Source organism: Chenopodium album, chromosome 1 (assembly GCF_948465745.1).
Source record: "Chenopodium album chromosome 1, dcCheAlbu1.1, whole genome shotgun sequence".
Lineage (NCBI taxonomy): Eukaryota > Viridiplantae > Streptophyta > Magnoliopsida > Caryophyllales > Amaranthaceae > Chenopodium > Chenopodium album.
In genome coordinates, this window is record NC_137834.1 from 90,004,727 (window position 1) to 90,021,731 (window position 17,005).

The 17,005-nt window shown below is 27.9% G+C and overlaps 1 protein-coding gene across 1 annotated transcript; it reads right to left on the bottom strand.

The window, feature by feature from the left end:
* Positions 1 to 7,874: 7,874 nt before the first annotated feature.
* Positions 7,875 to 11,313, bottom strand: LOC145626327 (protein HOTHEAD-like). The gene is made up of 5 exons (XM_081678757.1): positions 11,058 to 11,313; positions 10,032 to 10,682; positions 9,459 to 9,847; positions 8,717 to 9,252; positions 7,875 to 8,387 (listed from the first exon to the last, which is right to left on the bottom strand). Exons 1-5 carry the CDS (start codon positions 11,137 to 11,139, stop codon positions 8,321 to 8,323), a joined length of 1,725 nt encoding a protein of 574 aa, XP_081534883.1. The 5' UTR covers positions 11,140 to 11,313; the 3' UTR covers positions 7,875 to 8,320.
* Positions 11,314 to 17,005: the final 5,692 nt, after the last annotated feature.

Sequence of the window (17,005 nt, forward strand, 5' to 3'; positions counted from 1 at the left end):
ATAAATACCAAAAAAAAAAAAAAAAACATTATTTATAAAAAATCAAACAAACCGTGCATCGTACGGGGTTCATCTAGTATAATTATAATTATCAATTTAAAAATAGAATATATTCACATCAGTTATTTAGTCACGCCTGCAAAAGAATATAATTTGTGGTAAATTTTATGATCACACACAAATGGAAGATTAGAAAGCCCAACTCAAATTTTAGATTGAAACCAATTCTTTGCGAGTAGTAATTGTAGCTTCTTTTTTTTTTTTTTGGGGGGGGGGGGAGATTAATGATGGCCCTGTTTGGTAGTTAGCTTATTGGGGGTATATTAGCTTATTTGACTAACTTTAGCTGATTGACTAGTCAAACAAGCTAATACAAGTGTTTGGTACTAAGCTTATTGAAAGAGCTTATTCCACTAAATAAGCTCTTTTTGAAAAAGCTCATTTTAGGAGCTTTTTCAATTAGCTTATTCATTAATTATTGTGAAATTACACTTATAACCTCATTTAATTTAAAATCCTATCTAAACTACCTACCCCACAATTAGCTTATTGGTCATTTTACATACTCATTCACCTTTAAGCTATCAGCTATTTACCAAACACTTTTATATAATCAGTTAATACAATAAGTTAGTCAAATCAGTTAATAAAATCAGCTAGTCAAAATCAGCTAACTCAATCAGCTTCAGCTTTCAGCTTTCTCTCAAACAGTTCCGATGTATTTTCATTCTCTTTTGTAGATAAGATGGATTGGATAATGAAGAATTTATAAAGCACTAGCTATAAACCTGCTTAAAATGCATTCAATTTACTACGTATTTATTTTTTATTTTTAAAGCGACACTCGCATGTGATGTTTCATAGGTATAGAGTCTTCAGCAACATAGATCGCCTCAAGTGATAGTACTAGCCAATAGTAATTTGAAATCCGGCCCCTAAAAAACTCAATACATATAGTAGTTAATGCATGCATGATAATTTCAAACATGGCTGGCTAGGAAATATAGCTAGATAGCACATAGTACGTTGCTAGGTGCACTTGAATAGGCCACCATTTATGAAATTCGAGCATCGCCTAACCCAAAAAAATATCCAAGTACGGACTATGTATTTCTATAAATAAAAAAACATAGAATCATACACACCATATAAACGAACAATCCTAGCTAAGCTACCTAGCTAATTAAGCTATGCTAGAATAATTATAATTAATTGGAAAATGTGCATTTCTCCATAATTATGGCCCTAATTAACTGATGAAAATGACATTATATAACTAAACTTTACTAATAAACCAATCTTAGTGGAGTTGTCATGTAGTATAATCCGCATACAGTTAACTTCCTTGTTTCCCTCATTACATACTAATCTCTTTTCAAGCTTATCCCTACCACCTTTAAGTACGTGCCTAGATTAAATTATTATTAGTTAATTAAAAATTAATCACGCATGCATGCTTTATAAGAGTAAAACAAAACGTCTACTATAGAAACGTAAAGTTATTTTTCTAGTGTTAAAGAAAATATACTAATATGAGTAAGTAAGATAAATTCTAGGATTAGAGCTATATTTTAACTTAACCCCCAAATTATGCCTTAATTTAGGTCCTAATTTTGTGTGCTAATGACTTTAAGGCAATTTGCTCCAATTTCAAGAGTAACTACTACTAAAAAAGTCTAAGACCCAACCATATATAAGTGTGTCCTTAAAATAATGAACTAATCTTCCCTCAGGAGCACTCAACAGTGCTTAGCTCAGCCAATATGTAGAAGGTCTTAGTTTTAAACTTTACCAACAAATTGAGCATTTTTATACCTTTTTTTTTTTTCCAAATATTAATAAGATTTATTCAACATTCAATAATTTATGATTTAGCATTGTTTCTCTTTATCCTATAATAAAACGTTATACGCATGCAATACTATAGTTTTACGAAATTTTTTTATGGCGAAATAAAATCATTTCAAGAATATACAAAGTACTATTTTGACAAGTTTAAAAGTTACTCCGTAATATTATTTATTCAGTACTTTTGTATGAAATTTTATTAAGGATAATTTTTATTAATAATAATGAGTCACATTACACCATATAAGCATTAGGGTATAGTAGGTACAACTATGATTCATTTTATTTCAATGTGTACACCTCAAATTAAAGATAACGGTCATGATGATATAGATGATTGATTAGATGGAGTTTGAATCCCAATTTTATTTATTTTTTCTTAAAATGGTTACATCTTACCAATTAAATTAATACGTGCACATCCACTAGATACTCGATTCTTCTAATCAAATAAATATAAATGACACGCATATATCAAATATGCTAAGCTCACAACATGGATATCCATTATAGTTTCTAAAAATGCATGAATCCCCCCTTGATTAAATTGTATATAACTAGCTAATATTATTAAGAACTTATCTATCAATAGTCATATCAATATATATCATACTATCCTTAGGAATGTATGAAGAGAAGGGTCCCTAAATAAGTTATGTTGTAATAATATCTTACTCCATTAATTAACGACTAGAACAATTTGTCAAATTCTTGAAAACAACACACAAAAGTGAAAGTAAATTTGATCCCTCACCATTGGTATAAAAGCCTCATAAAATAATGTTTTCAATAAAGTTAATTATCCACGTCAACCACCAAAAAGCTAAAATTATTCCTTTTAATAATTAAATTAGCAATATTAATTAATATTACCAGCTAAGAAGGATCTTCTAGCTGCCATACTTTACAATCCAAAGATTCTATGAGTAGGCCAAATCTATGACAAATCCACAAATCATGATTATTAAATATTTAATATCCTTAAGACGTGGGCAATTCTTACTAATTGTGATTAATTAACAAGCTAGATTAGATGTGTCCTACAGTGTAATCACTGTTTCTTTTCTCCAAATTGTTCCGATTTACAATAAGAATCTTTCTTTTCAAAACAACGATATTAGGGGTTTTTTTTTTTTTTTTTTTTTTTCAAAAATAAAAACGTTTCTTTAGGCCTTTCTTCACTTAAATATATATTGAACTAAAATTGATTCACTGAATAAAAAAAAAAAAAAAAAAAAAAACTAAAATTGATTCACTATTTTTTGTTGTTTCAAGTTACTAACTTCTACTGTATACATTAACACTGATTTTAGCAAACTTTATTTACATACTCGTATAATCTTATATCCTCTAGACATATCTTCGCACTTAATTCTTGTCAATAATAACTTTCTTTTGTAAGAATTATGAACTATTGTAGTATGTAACTCATTTTATATGACCATAGTCTATAGAGTTGAAAGGTGAAATACTTACCAATTATTCTAAATTAAATTTGTTACTCCGTATAATTTATATGATCGATTGATCGTACATGAAAATGCGATTAATATATAAAGGAAAATGTCATGCATAGCCCTTAAGGCTACATATAAGCATTAAATTTACACTTGAAAATCGTAAAAAGTTAAGAAATCATGAAAATATAAACACTTATTACATTGATTTACGCGTGTTTTTGTCATGATTTCCTAATTTTATACAATTTTCAAGAGTAAATTTGATTCTTATATATAGCCCTTAAGGCTACATATAACATTACCCATATATAAATAATTAAGAGTATACTTCCTCCGTTCTATTAATATTGCAACAATGAACTTTTTGCACTATTCATCACTCTTGTTTGACCTTATAATATAGATTTATACGTTAAGTAAAATATATTCATGTGGGATCTTATTGGATTTGTCTCATAAAATACTTTCACAATATCAATTTTTATGTAATTTTTACTTTTACACAATTATAAATATTTAGTATATAAAATATGTTTTGAGATGCGTAATTTCTTCCTTGTTGCAATATTAATACTTTAATAGAACGGAGGAAGTATTACTTATATTGAAGATGGTAATATGACAATGCATGTATTCTCATGCAATTTATGTTTTGACATAAATAAGCTAAGGAATGGTGGAATTTAGGGAAGTAACTTTAATTTTTAAAAAGCCAATAAACTTTTACTTTAGCTCAACGCACATGATGGGCACCACCATCTCATTCTTTGGACTTGGGAGCTTCCCTATTTTGTTTTACTTCACACGTGGTAGGTTGATGGCGACTAATACGTGTTGCTTTCTTATAGTATAATTTTTGTGAAATATGTACATTATTAATATTTACTTGGTATTTTTATTTGTTTTGTTTGTTAAAAGAAGAATATCTAAAAATGAGTCATAGACTTCTGCTAGAGTCTTCTATTAGCAAATGAATTGTCGTCGATCCAAAGACAATGGTATCTGGAAAACCCCTTTATATTGTACAAGTACCATATTAGCACACCATCTTTAGCAAGGAAAGGCGTCATTCTTTTGTTTCCCATTGGTTCATTTGCTTTTGATTTTTTTTTATCTTTGGGTAAATTTTATCTTATTACACGCATACAATATGGTGTGGGGTAAATTATTGAGTCACGGTGAATGGTGATGCATGTTTATGTTCATGTTGTGTCGTCATGGAATCAAAATTCTCGATCTGATTTGATCTTATCTCGTTTAATTTTGAAACCTTATTGAATAAGAATCAATTATTAATTCATTAATATTTAAATAAGGAGAATTGTTATTATTGAATTTAATTGTATAATGAGATAGACGTAAGGTTTTTTTTTTTTTTTTTTTTTTACAAATTGTGCGTTTTCAAAATGTTGAGGAATAAAGCATATCTGACTTCAAAAAAGAACAGGCATTGAAAAATCGAATGATGTCATGGACAAATGAATTCATGACATCACACGATAGTAACAATTATTACATCTATGTTGTAATAAGAAGATCACAAACATTATCAATACACAATACACATATTCCATAACTACTATTTCTTTGAATCCAAGTACTACTGTACTAATAATTAGAATTACTAAAGTTTGATGTAATTTAACTTGACTACTACTTTGCAATAAATTGTAACTAGTACATGCATGCACCATGCAATGTCATTAACCAAGACATTTAAGATTTCAAGTTACTTGCATGTATATGATAAACAACTTAATTAAAGTATAAATAGTTAAGCTGAAGTAACAACACCATTATTATCCTAATTTTTTGATGAGAAAATCTTACTAGTAACTAACATGGAAAACCTAGAAAGAAAATGAAAACCATGAGTAACAAACAAAAGATCACTATATTGCTCATTACCTAATTATATTAAGGATATGAAAGGATAAAACAAGCTAAAGAGATTAAGAATGTATAAATAATGTTCGATTTCTACGTGTGTGACCTTAGCTATTTTTCTCATCCGATCTCTAAAATTCAATTCATATCATATATCTCAAGTACGCATAAAAGTGTTGCATGTATACGTTACATTATTGTACTTGTTGTATATATAATGGTTTATCACTTAGTTTGAAAGAAAAAAGAAACAAGCACTAAGCTAGCCTATAGCCATGCACCAGTACAAGTAAAGAAAATTCCAACATAGTACGAGTAACATATCTATATCTAGCCTAGTAACAAACCAATTTTTTAGCTCATTATCGTAATTTGTCTGAAAAATCATGCAAGCACTGGGCATTTTATGTACTGTATGATGTTTAATTGTATGTATATAATTGCATTCCAGTATACAGTACAACAATACACAGCAATATGTATGTATTAGTTCGATTGATGAAGTATACTACACACACATACATACATTAATCATATTGTTCTGATCTTATATATTTATACTATACTTTTTATTTTTAGCTGTATTTGATTTTGTTAATCTCTCATGTAGAATTATAAGTCATGTCATATGATATACTTCGTATATTTTAATATAACCTATTCCAAGTGAGGATAACTCATCAGTTGATAGGACGACTTGCTATATATCTCAGTCTTTGCTAGTTTGTGGACTTATGAGCTCGAATATCACCTATTCGTTCACATGAAAGGCCCTTTGGGCTTGAAATGTGGATGCTGCACAAGCCCTCCCATACCCGGCGCGAATTGATTCCACTTTGAAAAAGGGGTGGATGAGATTCGAACCCGTGACCTTTAAATCACGTTGCCTCTGATACCATGTTAGTGGACCAACTCAACCAAAAACTTAAACTGATGGTTGAGGCCCAGGAATATGTTATATACTCTATCACTCTTTGATCGTCATGCTCATATAGTTAGATAAATTTGTGTACCTTGTAAATATAGAATTATTCCAACTATTTTAGGACTAAATTAAATCCAATATCTAATAATAGTATTATTAATTAGGGTTTGGCATGATAGATTATATATAATTAAAACAGTTCCGATTCAATGCATTCATTTATATATGATTTCAAAACTTTATCATATGCTCGATTCAAAGTTTATATTCCAACTACCACTCGATTATCCATAATAATCCTTACATGCATCATAATACGTGTAGGTCATGCCTTGTTCCCCTTCTCCTATCATAGTCAAATCACTTATCACTTATAGCTATAGCTAGGTTATTACTCCATACTAGGAGAGTACATCTAAAAATTAATGCCCTAGTTCAAGTTTAACCTCAAAAAAAAAATAAAAAAATAAAAAATAAAAAAATGGAGTACACATATAGAGAATATATTTTTGGGGGTATTATGGGGGTTTGGAGAATATTCTCATTACATAGTTTGGAAATTCGATTCTAATTAGCCTAAGGGGAGGATTTATTTTTCTAAGAAAATCAACTTAGAATATGTTCGCTACATAACCCAGCTACATTTTATCTAAGTTTATTAGACCTAATTGTAGAGAGAATACAAGTACTAGAATTTATTGGACTTGAATGCTATTTATTAGAACTTTTGACCTACAACAATTTTTTAAGGTGACAAGAACATACCTAAATAATCTTCATAAGAAAGTGACCTAGATTGTGTTCTCTTAGTCAAAATTAAGGTAATTAATAGGAATTTGAAGTGGTTCAGTTTAAATATTTTTCATTATTGCCTATAATCCCCTAGTGTGATAAAATTATGACCATGTTTATAGATTAGTACATTAAACAATTTCGTTCTATTTACTTATACGCAATTAAAGATATATGGAGTTGTTGGGGCAACTTTACATCCCTTTTTGGTTCAATATTAGTAAAGGAAAGGAAAGGAAGAGAAAAGTAAGGAAGAGAAGGGAAAACATATTTCTCCTAAATCATACTAGTATACTACTACCTCCGTTTTATATTATTTGCAACGATTTGACATAAAGTAGAGAGGAAAAATATCTAATCATTGCAAACAATATGCATGAAACAATATAATACATAGCAAGAAGTAGTAATATACTATTCGTTATTTGGCATCGGTCAAAGTCAACTATGAGAAGTAAGCAATACTTCGTATAATACATGGCCGGACTGGCTCTTAAAGAGGGTCAATTTTTTTGGGCCAACAGTTGTACTTTTACAGGTCCGTTAGTTTAAGCATTTGTCAAGCTTTAGGATCCAATTAGTTAAAGGATACCCAAGTAATGGACTTTTGGGCCCATCACAGACCCAATGGTGTTTTATTTTCTCAGGTGTTGGGTTTGAAACTTTAGTCCAATCTTACAATTCACCTTCATCTTACCATAGTGATAGTATATAAACTGTTTCTGCGATAACAATATGATCTGAACTAGTAATGTGATACGAAGTAATTAAGTTAGACGAATCTGCTTATTTGCTATTTTCCATTATGATCTAAATTGTTTCTGTAATAACAATGTCATCTAAATTAGTTATGTTATACGAAGTAATTAAGTTAGACGAATCTACTTATCTGCTATTTCCATGGTAGAATGCCTCAGTTTACTTGCCCCGTACACTTTATAGTAAGTTTTTTTTCTTTATTATTATTTTATGGGCATTACATTTCAATGTCCTAGTTTGTGGTTACATACAACAATGATGAAAGGGTAATCAAGCATTAAACTTTTTTGAAGCATTGATTACCAATCTACAATTTAAGATTAAAGTCTCCTTAATATGAACATTAATTGAGCATATCCAAAGTGCGAGCTAGTTTAGTCAGTAAAGTTTTGTCCACGCTTCAGAGTATAGCATGTTTACATTTTTTTTAAAGTAAAAAAAACATTTGTTGTTCCTTGAATTGACAATTCTTAAAAAGGAAAATCAGTTCTAAATTTCCAGTCAAATGATTAACAATGGAAGAAGACACATAGTATGCTATCAATGAAAATTCTCTGACAATTTTGAGTTTTTTTTTTCCCTTCAAGTTAGAGGAAAAAGAGGTAAAAAAAAACAAAATTAAAACAAAAAAAGTGACATTTTAAAATGATTAATCCATGAAGCTCTTCTTCTTTAATGCAGCAGTTCTGCTTTGCAAAATCCTTCTTCCCATGTATCTGCATATAACAAATGAATTAAACCATCAGTTTATTTTCTTGTAGCATATAACACACACAAATGTTGCATTTATCATTTCGGACTAATAAACTCTATAGTTCTCTATTCAAGATGTACAAAATCCATCTACAACATGTTACGAATTCACAACTTAACTCTATAAGATAAGTCCTATACGAAATAAGTTCAGATAAAGTCCAACCAAAATAATTGTATCAATAGGTTAATATACGGGATTTATTTTCAGGTGAAAAGAACACACGCACACACAATCACAAATGTCTAGACGTTGTAAAAACAATGTAAAAATGATTAATTAGTGGCATACCTTCCAAGCATCATGACCGTAGCTTGAGGATTAGTCCCAGGAGAGGCATAGAATGTAGAACCATCAACAACCCTTAAACCACTAACATTATAAACCATATAATTCTTATCAACCACTCTACCAACTTGACAACCTCCATGGTAATGCCATATTGTCATGACCGTTTGCTTACAAAATTGTTCAAGTGTTGTAAAAAGTCCGGTGTCGTTGGCCGGCCTAGGGCATCGATTGAGAGGGAGGTTCACCATGGTGGTCAAAAGACTTTCGATTGTTAATTCCGAGTACCGGAATTTAGAGAATGATTTTGATTTAATTACCTTGATTATGGTCTCCATCCCTTTAACACACCTTGTAAGATCTTCCTTTTCTTTGAAATAGTTAAATGTGACTGAAGGGTTGTCACTTGGATTTTTGGTCTTAAGTAATAGATGTCCTGAAGAAATAGGCCCAATAATTTTCTCAAGTATTAGGCCAGCATATAATTTTTCACTTGCTACTTCATTAATGTATTCTTGGTTGTCTGTGGGTTGGCTAGTCTGCAAAAAGAAATCAAACTTTCAAAACTTAGTCCGGGCTAGAAATAATATAATTGTGTTTTTCGAAATTTCATTAAGGCTCTGTTCTTTTTACCTTTTAAAACACGTTTTAGGAAAATAAGTTTGGATAATATTATATTCAGGTAACGCAACAATGTTAAATAAACTCGCTAAATAATAGTAATAAGAGTAGTGAAATATTGCACCTTGTAAGAAGTAGGCATTAAGTGAATAATGGAATTGGCAAAGTTTGTACCACTTGCAGCTTCAATGTAACTACCAAACTCAGTGATACCAACCGCTTGAATTAAAGAAACTTCAACAGGATTTGGTGAAGGAATCATCACAGCATTCATTGGGTTATCAGTCATGCCTTGGCCCACCATTGGCTGATCCACTAACAACTCAAGCCCAAGTTCCTTAAGATGGGCTTTTGGCCCAATTCCACTTAACATCAATAATTGTGGGCTTCCTAATGCACCTGCTGATAATATTATTTCATTCATTTCCCCTGCTTTTACATATGCTTTGTGCTTTATCCCCTTTGAATCCCTAAATATTACACCATGAGCTCTTGGTTTTTGAGAATATTGCCCTGTTTTACATCAAATTTCCATTTTTAGTAAATTATAATTAAATTCTAGTATTAATAAGCATCATTATCAAAACCATATTATGATACTAAACCAAATATGCAACACTTTTCACTTCTTTATTTATGTCACAGTGTCAAGTTCGTGTCAATGATTACAGACAACTCAAAATACAAGGGGTGTTACCTTTTGTTCGAAACATAATCTTGTGAACCGTAGCAAACAAATAAACGACGGTTGTATTAGGATTAGCATACTCCAACAAATCGGCCGCAGTGTGCCTCTTTCCATTGTGATCAAATATAGATCCTCCAATCTTAGTTCCAACTATATGATCATATGTGAACCCATTATAGGGCTTAACCCCAGCTTCTAATAGCCCATCTCGAAAAGCCGATTGAAATTGCAACATTGGAGGCTTAAATGCTACCTTTTTTTCAATCCATGCATAAGACTCGTTCACTAAGGACCCTGACCACCCAACCTTGGCTACATAGTCTGTCCCTGCACGGCTATAGAACCCTGCATTCACGGCCGAACCACCACCGAGCACACGGGCACGTGAACTCACCACCCCGTCTTCTGACACAAATTGTTGAGCCGTGGAGTTGTTATTGTGAACATCATCTTCGCTTAGGTTGGCTCCAAAGCCACTCATTTCTTCCACAACTTTTTTTCCATATGGTGCCCCGCCCCTCTCTAGGAGCAGGACGTGTGCTCCCTCGGACAAGGTGGCTGCCAATGCGCAACCCGCGGTCCCACCTCCGATGATGATGTAGTCATAGTATGAGACTTGTGGTGCAAATGTTGCTTCTTTCATGAAAGAGTAATTTGGAGCTACATACAATTATAGTTTCAGAAAATGTAAGTAAATGTACTTTTTTCTTCTAATAATTGGAGATTTTCATAGTATAAACAAGTGTACCCCACCGCAATTTTGGAAATTGACTTTTAAAATAAGACTTTTAACGATTAATTTCTACGGAATAATTTATGGAGTATACAATTTTCATGCTATTAAAAAGTTGAAAATATAATTGTGTATTAAAGTACAACATTAAGATTTCTTCATTAAAATCTTGTATGTATAGATAATTTGAAAATTGTGAAAATAATGAAGCCAAAAAAAAAAAAAAAAAAAAAAAAATCGCTAATACATAACTATTAGATTTATGTTACTCATAATAATTAAACTCTTATGTGTATACGTACCTTTGTCGCAGTAGCAAGTAGAAAAGAGCAAAGAAATGACTCCAAAAAGAGAGAGAACAATTCTCCATGACCCCAAATCCATCACGGTGTATATTCGTTCAGGTTTAAGAGGGTTACTAAACAAGTAACAACAAAATAAAAGTATAGAATATGGTTCTATGATGAGTTTATATATAATGTAACAATATCACAAATGGCTAATCATAGGATTAATTCTACAACTTCCAACCTCCACCCTTCTAGATTGGACCCCATTTTATTATGGCATGAATTTTTGAAGCTAGCTAATGGATAAATAAGATTTAAGTACATTGGTTAGTAGATGTAACCCTACAAATTGCATTTAATTGCGTTTGATGTGGTTGTTATAGAGAGAGGAAATATAGAAATTATTATATATTATTGCTCAACCAATTATCATACGAAGTAGTTTTTATTCATTTTTGGACCATTGCTAATTAAATTGGTTGGACATTATTGGTTATAAATTATGATGTATATATACTCTTTTTGTTTTGAAATGTACTAATTATTCTAGAACATATAAAATTTTTGTTTTGAAATGTATACTCTTCAAGTCATTTCATATTAATCATATGTTCTAACTAGCTTGTTTATTTGAAGTATATATCAATGCATTCATTTTAAAAATACTAAGAATGAATTAATAACCTTGTATGAAAGCTTAGGCCATGCATAATCTTTAGCGAGTATTCTTAATAGTGGGGATTGGAACAAAGGAGATTGAGATCGACCCTTCAATAAAATTTACATTGAGATTGATTACAAAATAATTTGTACATTAATTACTTGATGTTGTAGTTTCGAATTTAAAAAAAAGAAAAAAAAAAAAAGACACAATTATTTTCTTCATGTTATCATATATTGCATCGGGCATTATATTAATCAATATTAAGGATCTCCTAAACTGATCCATCCATGCTCTACTATTTAAAACCCTAAATTATTAATTACTTCATATTCTCATGATATGGAGCCATGGAGGGAGTGTTAAAATCGCGATTTATCCATTGATTGAGCATGGTTTACTCATATATTTTTTATAAAGCATACGATCGAATTGAAATTCAATTGCATGTATTGGATATTACTTAAAGAGCTGAGATTACCAATTAAATCAGCGTAAAACACACATAATTTACATCACTATTTGCTAATCCACTAGGAAGACCGATCGAGGAGCATTCAATATTTTTATTTAATTTTTTTGTCAACAAACGGGATAAATTTTGAATGTCTTTATTTAATGAGATCAAGAATTATACTGTAATACATATAAGTGTAGAACACCAATAATAAAGAGCATTAAGTTTGAAATTAATATATGAAACTGCTTATCTGTATAGAAGTGACAAAGGGCCGGTCCCATGAGTTAATATAAAGTGGAATATGATTGAGCTTATACCACCTAAAAAATTAAAGCATTTCTAAAATTATACGAAGTGTAAGATGTTAATTAACTGGACTTCCATATATGTTAACCTAATTAATTTTTGATAGCATAAAATTCAACAGATTAATCATCCTCCGTCAGTTAAGTTAGAAGATGGGAATGTACCCATTATAGCACCATATTTATTGGAAAGTATTCTGCAAATTTTACTCTTTTTATAGCTTACCCAAAAGTTAGAGTTAGACTGTTTAAGTTTGTCATAAAAAATCAATATAAACTTAATAGTTAATACTAGGTACTATAAAAGCTTATTTTTACAAAATTGGGTTCAATATAATTAAATTACTGAAAATCTAATCTTCTCGTTGTTGATAAAATATGATTTGGATCATATAAATTGTTATCGACACATTTGTACATCAGCACATTCACCGAATTGGCAAGTTCATACCATTTTAAAGTTTATTAGTGAGCTAATTAAAGTTGTGCATACATACAAGTTAAGATTTTAAAACATTGGTGTCAAACTGTCAATAAATTACAAGCAATATCGGGGGACAAAACACTATTTGCCTTTGAATGTTATTGCTACATTATTTTGCGTAGTTGATACAGGGCATAATACTATTAATATGACAATTAATTTTGAACAAAGATATCCTCCGTCATAGGATTATATACTATTTAGTGTTTCCCAACTACGCTGAAAGGGCTCACCATCATTAACCAAAGTAGGAACATTGTTTTGTGTTGTTATGTTGATTGGAAAATAAAACCCTATTTATGTATGTATGCAAGGTCCTTATCTTGGTAGTTAGGGGAGATAGATCTACCAAAATCATGTACTCAATACTTAAACCATTTTTTTTTCATGTGTATCTGGCATTCTTCGCCATTGACCCTTTGTCTTGGACGACAAATTGACATGCATGCCTATCGTCTAAGTGCGGGTCCTTAAGTATTTAAGGCTTTTTTCGTGCAATAGCTACATTTTTAATTCTTCCTTTTTGTGGTTGTAGCAATGAATATTAGTGTGTCACAAGGAGTAAGTGTGTCACAGAGAGTAGATGATGCGAACATGCATAATTCAATCTCACGCTGTGAATATCATCTGTAACATGTTAAGTTTTTAACCATATAAATTAGCTTATATCCATAGCATAGTTCGTTATTTTTACTAAGATATATTATCTAAAAGCCAATTTAATCTAGTTTAAATTAAATTACATAGTTATAAAGAATTGGGCAGGATCAGAGAAAATTCAAAATATCTATAGACCATGACATTAGAGATGGGTAAACTTTGCTTTTCATTCATGTACTTGGCACAAGGTCCATCAACCCATGGGGTAGCTAATTTAACAAAGCAGCTTGATTGACACTGATAAGATGATAGAGCTTGAGAGAATTTAATAGAGCAAACCTTTTGGGGCCTATGAAAAGAATTTTTTTTCGAAATTAAAGTTTATTATATGTTGTAATTAATTAAGACTTAGGAGAGACATAAACCTAAGACAAAGTTTTATTATTACACAAGATACATATGTATTACGATGTGATTTGAATTGTAACAACCTATTTGGTAGAGAGGATTTGGGTTTAAAAGGAAAGGAATGAAGAAGTTTTATGATATTTCATAAGAAAAATGGATGTGATAGGAAAATGAACAATATACCTTCACTTTAAATTGCAGGTCCACCCAAATCAAAGGTAGGGTTGCTCAACAATTGCTATGAATCAAATTGAATAAAACGGATGCGGAATAAATACTATATTTAGTCCCAAATTCAATGCGATCTAAATCTACAAAGTTCAGTCTAAAAAAACTAACCATTTTTCAGTTTAAATTATTATTATTATTATTATTATTATTATTATTATTATTATTATTATTATTATTATTATTATTATTATTATTATTATTATTATTATTATTATTATTATTATTATTATTATTATTATTATTATTATTATTATTATTATTATTATTATTATTATTATTATTATTATTATTATTATTATTATTATTATTATTATTATTATTATTATTATTATTATTATTATTATTATTATTATTATTATTATTATTATTATTATTATTATTATTATTATTATTATTATTATTATTATTATTATTATTATTATTATTATTATTATTATTATTATTATTATTATTATTATTATTATTATTATTATTATTATTATTATTATTATTATTATTATTATTATTATTATTATTATTATTATTATTATTATTATTATTATTATTATTATTATTATTATTATTATTATTATTATTATTATTATTATTATTATTATTATTATTATTATTATTATTATTATTATTATTATTATTATTATTATTATTATTATTATTATTATTATTATTATTATTATTATTATTATTATTATTATTATTATTATTATTATTATTATTATTATTATTATTATTATTATTATTATTATTATTATTATTATTATTATTATTATTATTATTATTATTATTATTATTATTATTATTATTATTATTATTATTATTATTATTATTATTATTATTATTATTATTATTATTATTATTATTATTATTATTATTATTATTATTATTATTATTATTATTATTATTATTATTATTATTATTATTATTATTATTATTATTATTATTATTATTATTATTATTATTATTATTATTATTATTATTATTATTATTATTATTATTATTATTATTATTATTATTATTATTATTATTATTATTATTATTATTATTATTATTATTATTATTATTATTATTATTATTATTATTATTATTATTATTATTATTATTATTATTATTATTATTATTATTATTATTATTATTATTATTATTATTATTATTATTATTATTATTATTATTATTATTATTATTATTATTATTATTATTATTATTATTATTATTATTATTATTATTATTATTATTATTATTATTATTATTATTATTATTATTATTATTATTATTATTATTATTATTATTATTATTATTATTATTATTATTATTATTATTATTATTATTATTATTATTATTATTATTATTATTATTATTATTATTATTATTATTATTATTATTATTATTATTATTATTATTATTATTATTATTATTATTATTATTATTATTATTATTATTATTATTATTATTATTATTATTATTATTATTATTATTATTATTATTATTATTATTATTATTATTATTATTATTATTATTATTATTATTATTATTATTATTATTATTATTATTATTATTATTATTATTATTATTATTATTATTATTATTATTATTATTATTATTATTATTATTATTATTATTATTATTATTATTATTATTATTATTATTATTATTATTATTATTATTATTATTATTTTAAGGAAGTTTCAATTATTCCTAAAAACCTCTAATATGATTTATTTTCATCTTTAATAAATTGGGAAAGTATGTGTTATTTTACATATTCATACGGAGCATAAATAAATTAAAAAGAACGAGTACATATGTATACCTATCCATTCAATCAAACATGTATATTATGACACGTAGACTCTACAAAAATGTACGAGTACATATGTATTTGATTAGTGTATTTGCTATACGTAGTACATCGTAGAGCAAATACACTAATTCAAAAATGTTCTACGTATTAATCTTTACCAAAATAATAATAATAATATTTTCATGGAATGGCCACAAAACAGAGGACGTAAAGATGCCGTCGAGGTGTTGAAGAAATTGGGAATATTTGGACTTTCTCGTTAGTTTTGGTTTCAATTGAATACCCCATTTTCCAAGTCTTTAAGTATGATGCGACATTATATTGTCCCACTCTTTGAAATAATTATGTGAAACCTTTAGATGTCGATGAAAGATTTCGTGAGGAAAATGAAAGACAGGTCGATGATCTAAATTTTTGATCTGATAATACCCTTTCAACCACATTTCACATCCATATAATTAATGTACTAATGTACTGCAATTAATCCAATCATACAATACATACATGACACATTTCTAATTAAGTTTATCCCGTATTAAGTTTTAAGTAGTGATATGGACTAGTTATTCTCTGGCTTTGATAAGAAACTAATGAGTTGATACGAAGTACAATGATTTAGCATTCAAGTACACAACGATGACATATCATGATTTTTAATGTGAGGCAACAGACCAAGTAATAACATCGTATAATATCAATTATCAATACGAAGTACTCCCTCCGTTACATATTACTCGCAACTAAGTTATTATTTGTGAAACATAAAATATTCCTTTTCTGTGAGTAATATGTAACGGAGGGAGTATATACTTGTGGACGTTATTATCTTATCGATGAAAATTTGTTGCAAAAGGTTAACAAGTCTTGATATTGTCTCTATTGAAGGACAAGCAAAACGTCATGTGGGCTTTCATTCGAAAATTAACTTTACCACCCAGAATAATAATGTTTGCATTCTCACTATGAGAGGACAAATTTTGCGCTCCTAACACAAGCAATGCCAAAATCAGTATCCT

Excerpts from the sequence above, each read along its gene's own strand:
- LOC145626327 (XM_081678757.1), bottom strand. The coding sequence starts at position 11,139 with ATGGATTTGGGGTCATGGAGAATTGTTCTCTCTCTTTTTGGAGTCATT. Across the intron at positions 9,848-10,031 it reads GATTATGTTTCGAACAAAAG|GGCAATATTCTCAAAAACCA; the intron begins GTAACACCCCTT and ends GATGTAAAACAG. Across the intron at positions 9,253-9,458 it reads TAATGCCTACTTCTTACAAG|ACTAGCCAACCCACAGACAA; the intron begins GTGCAATATTTC and ends TTCTTTTTGCAG.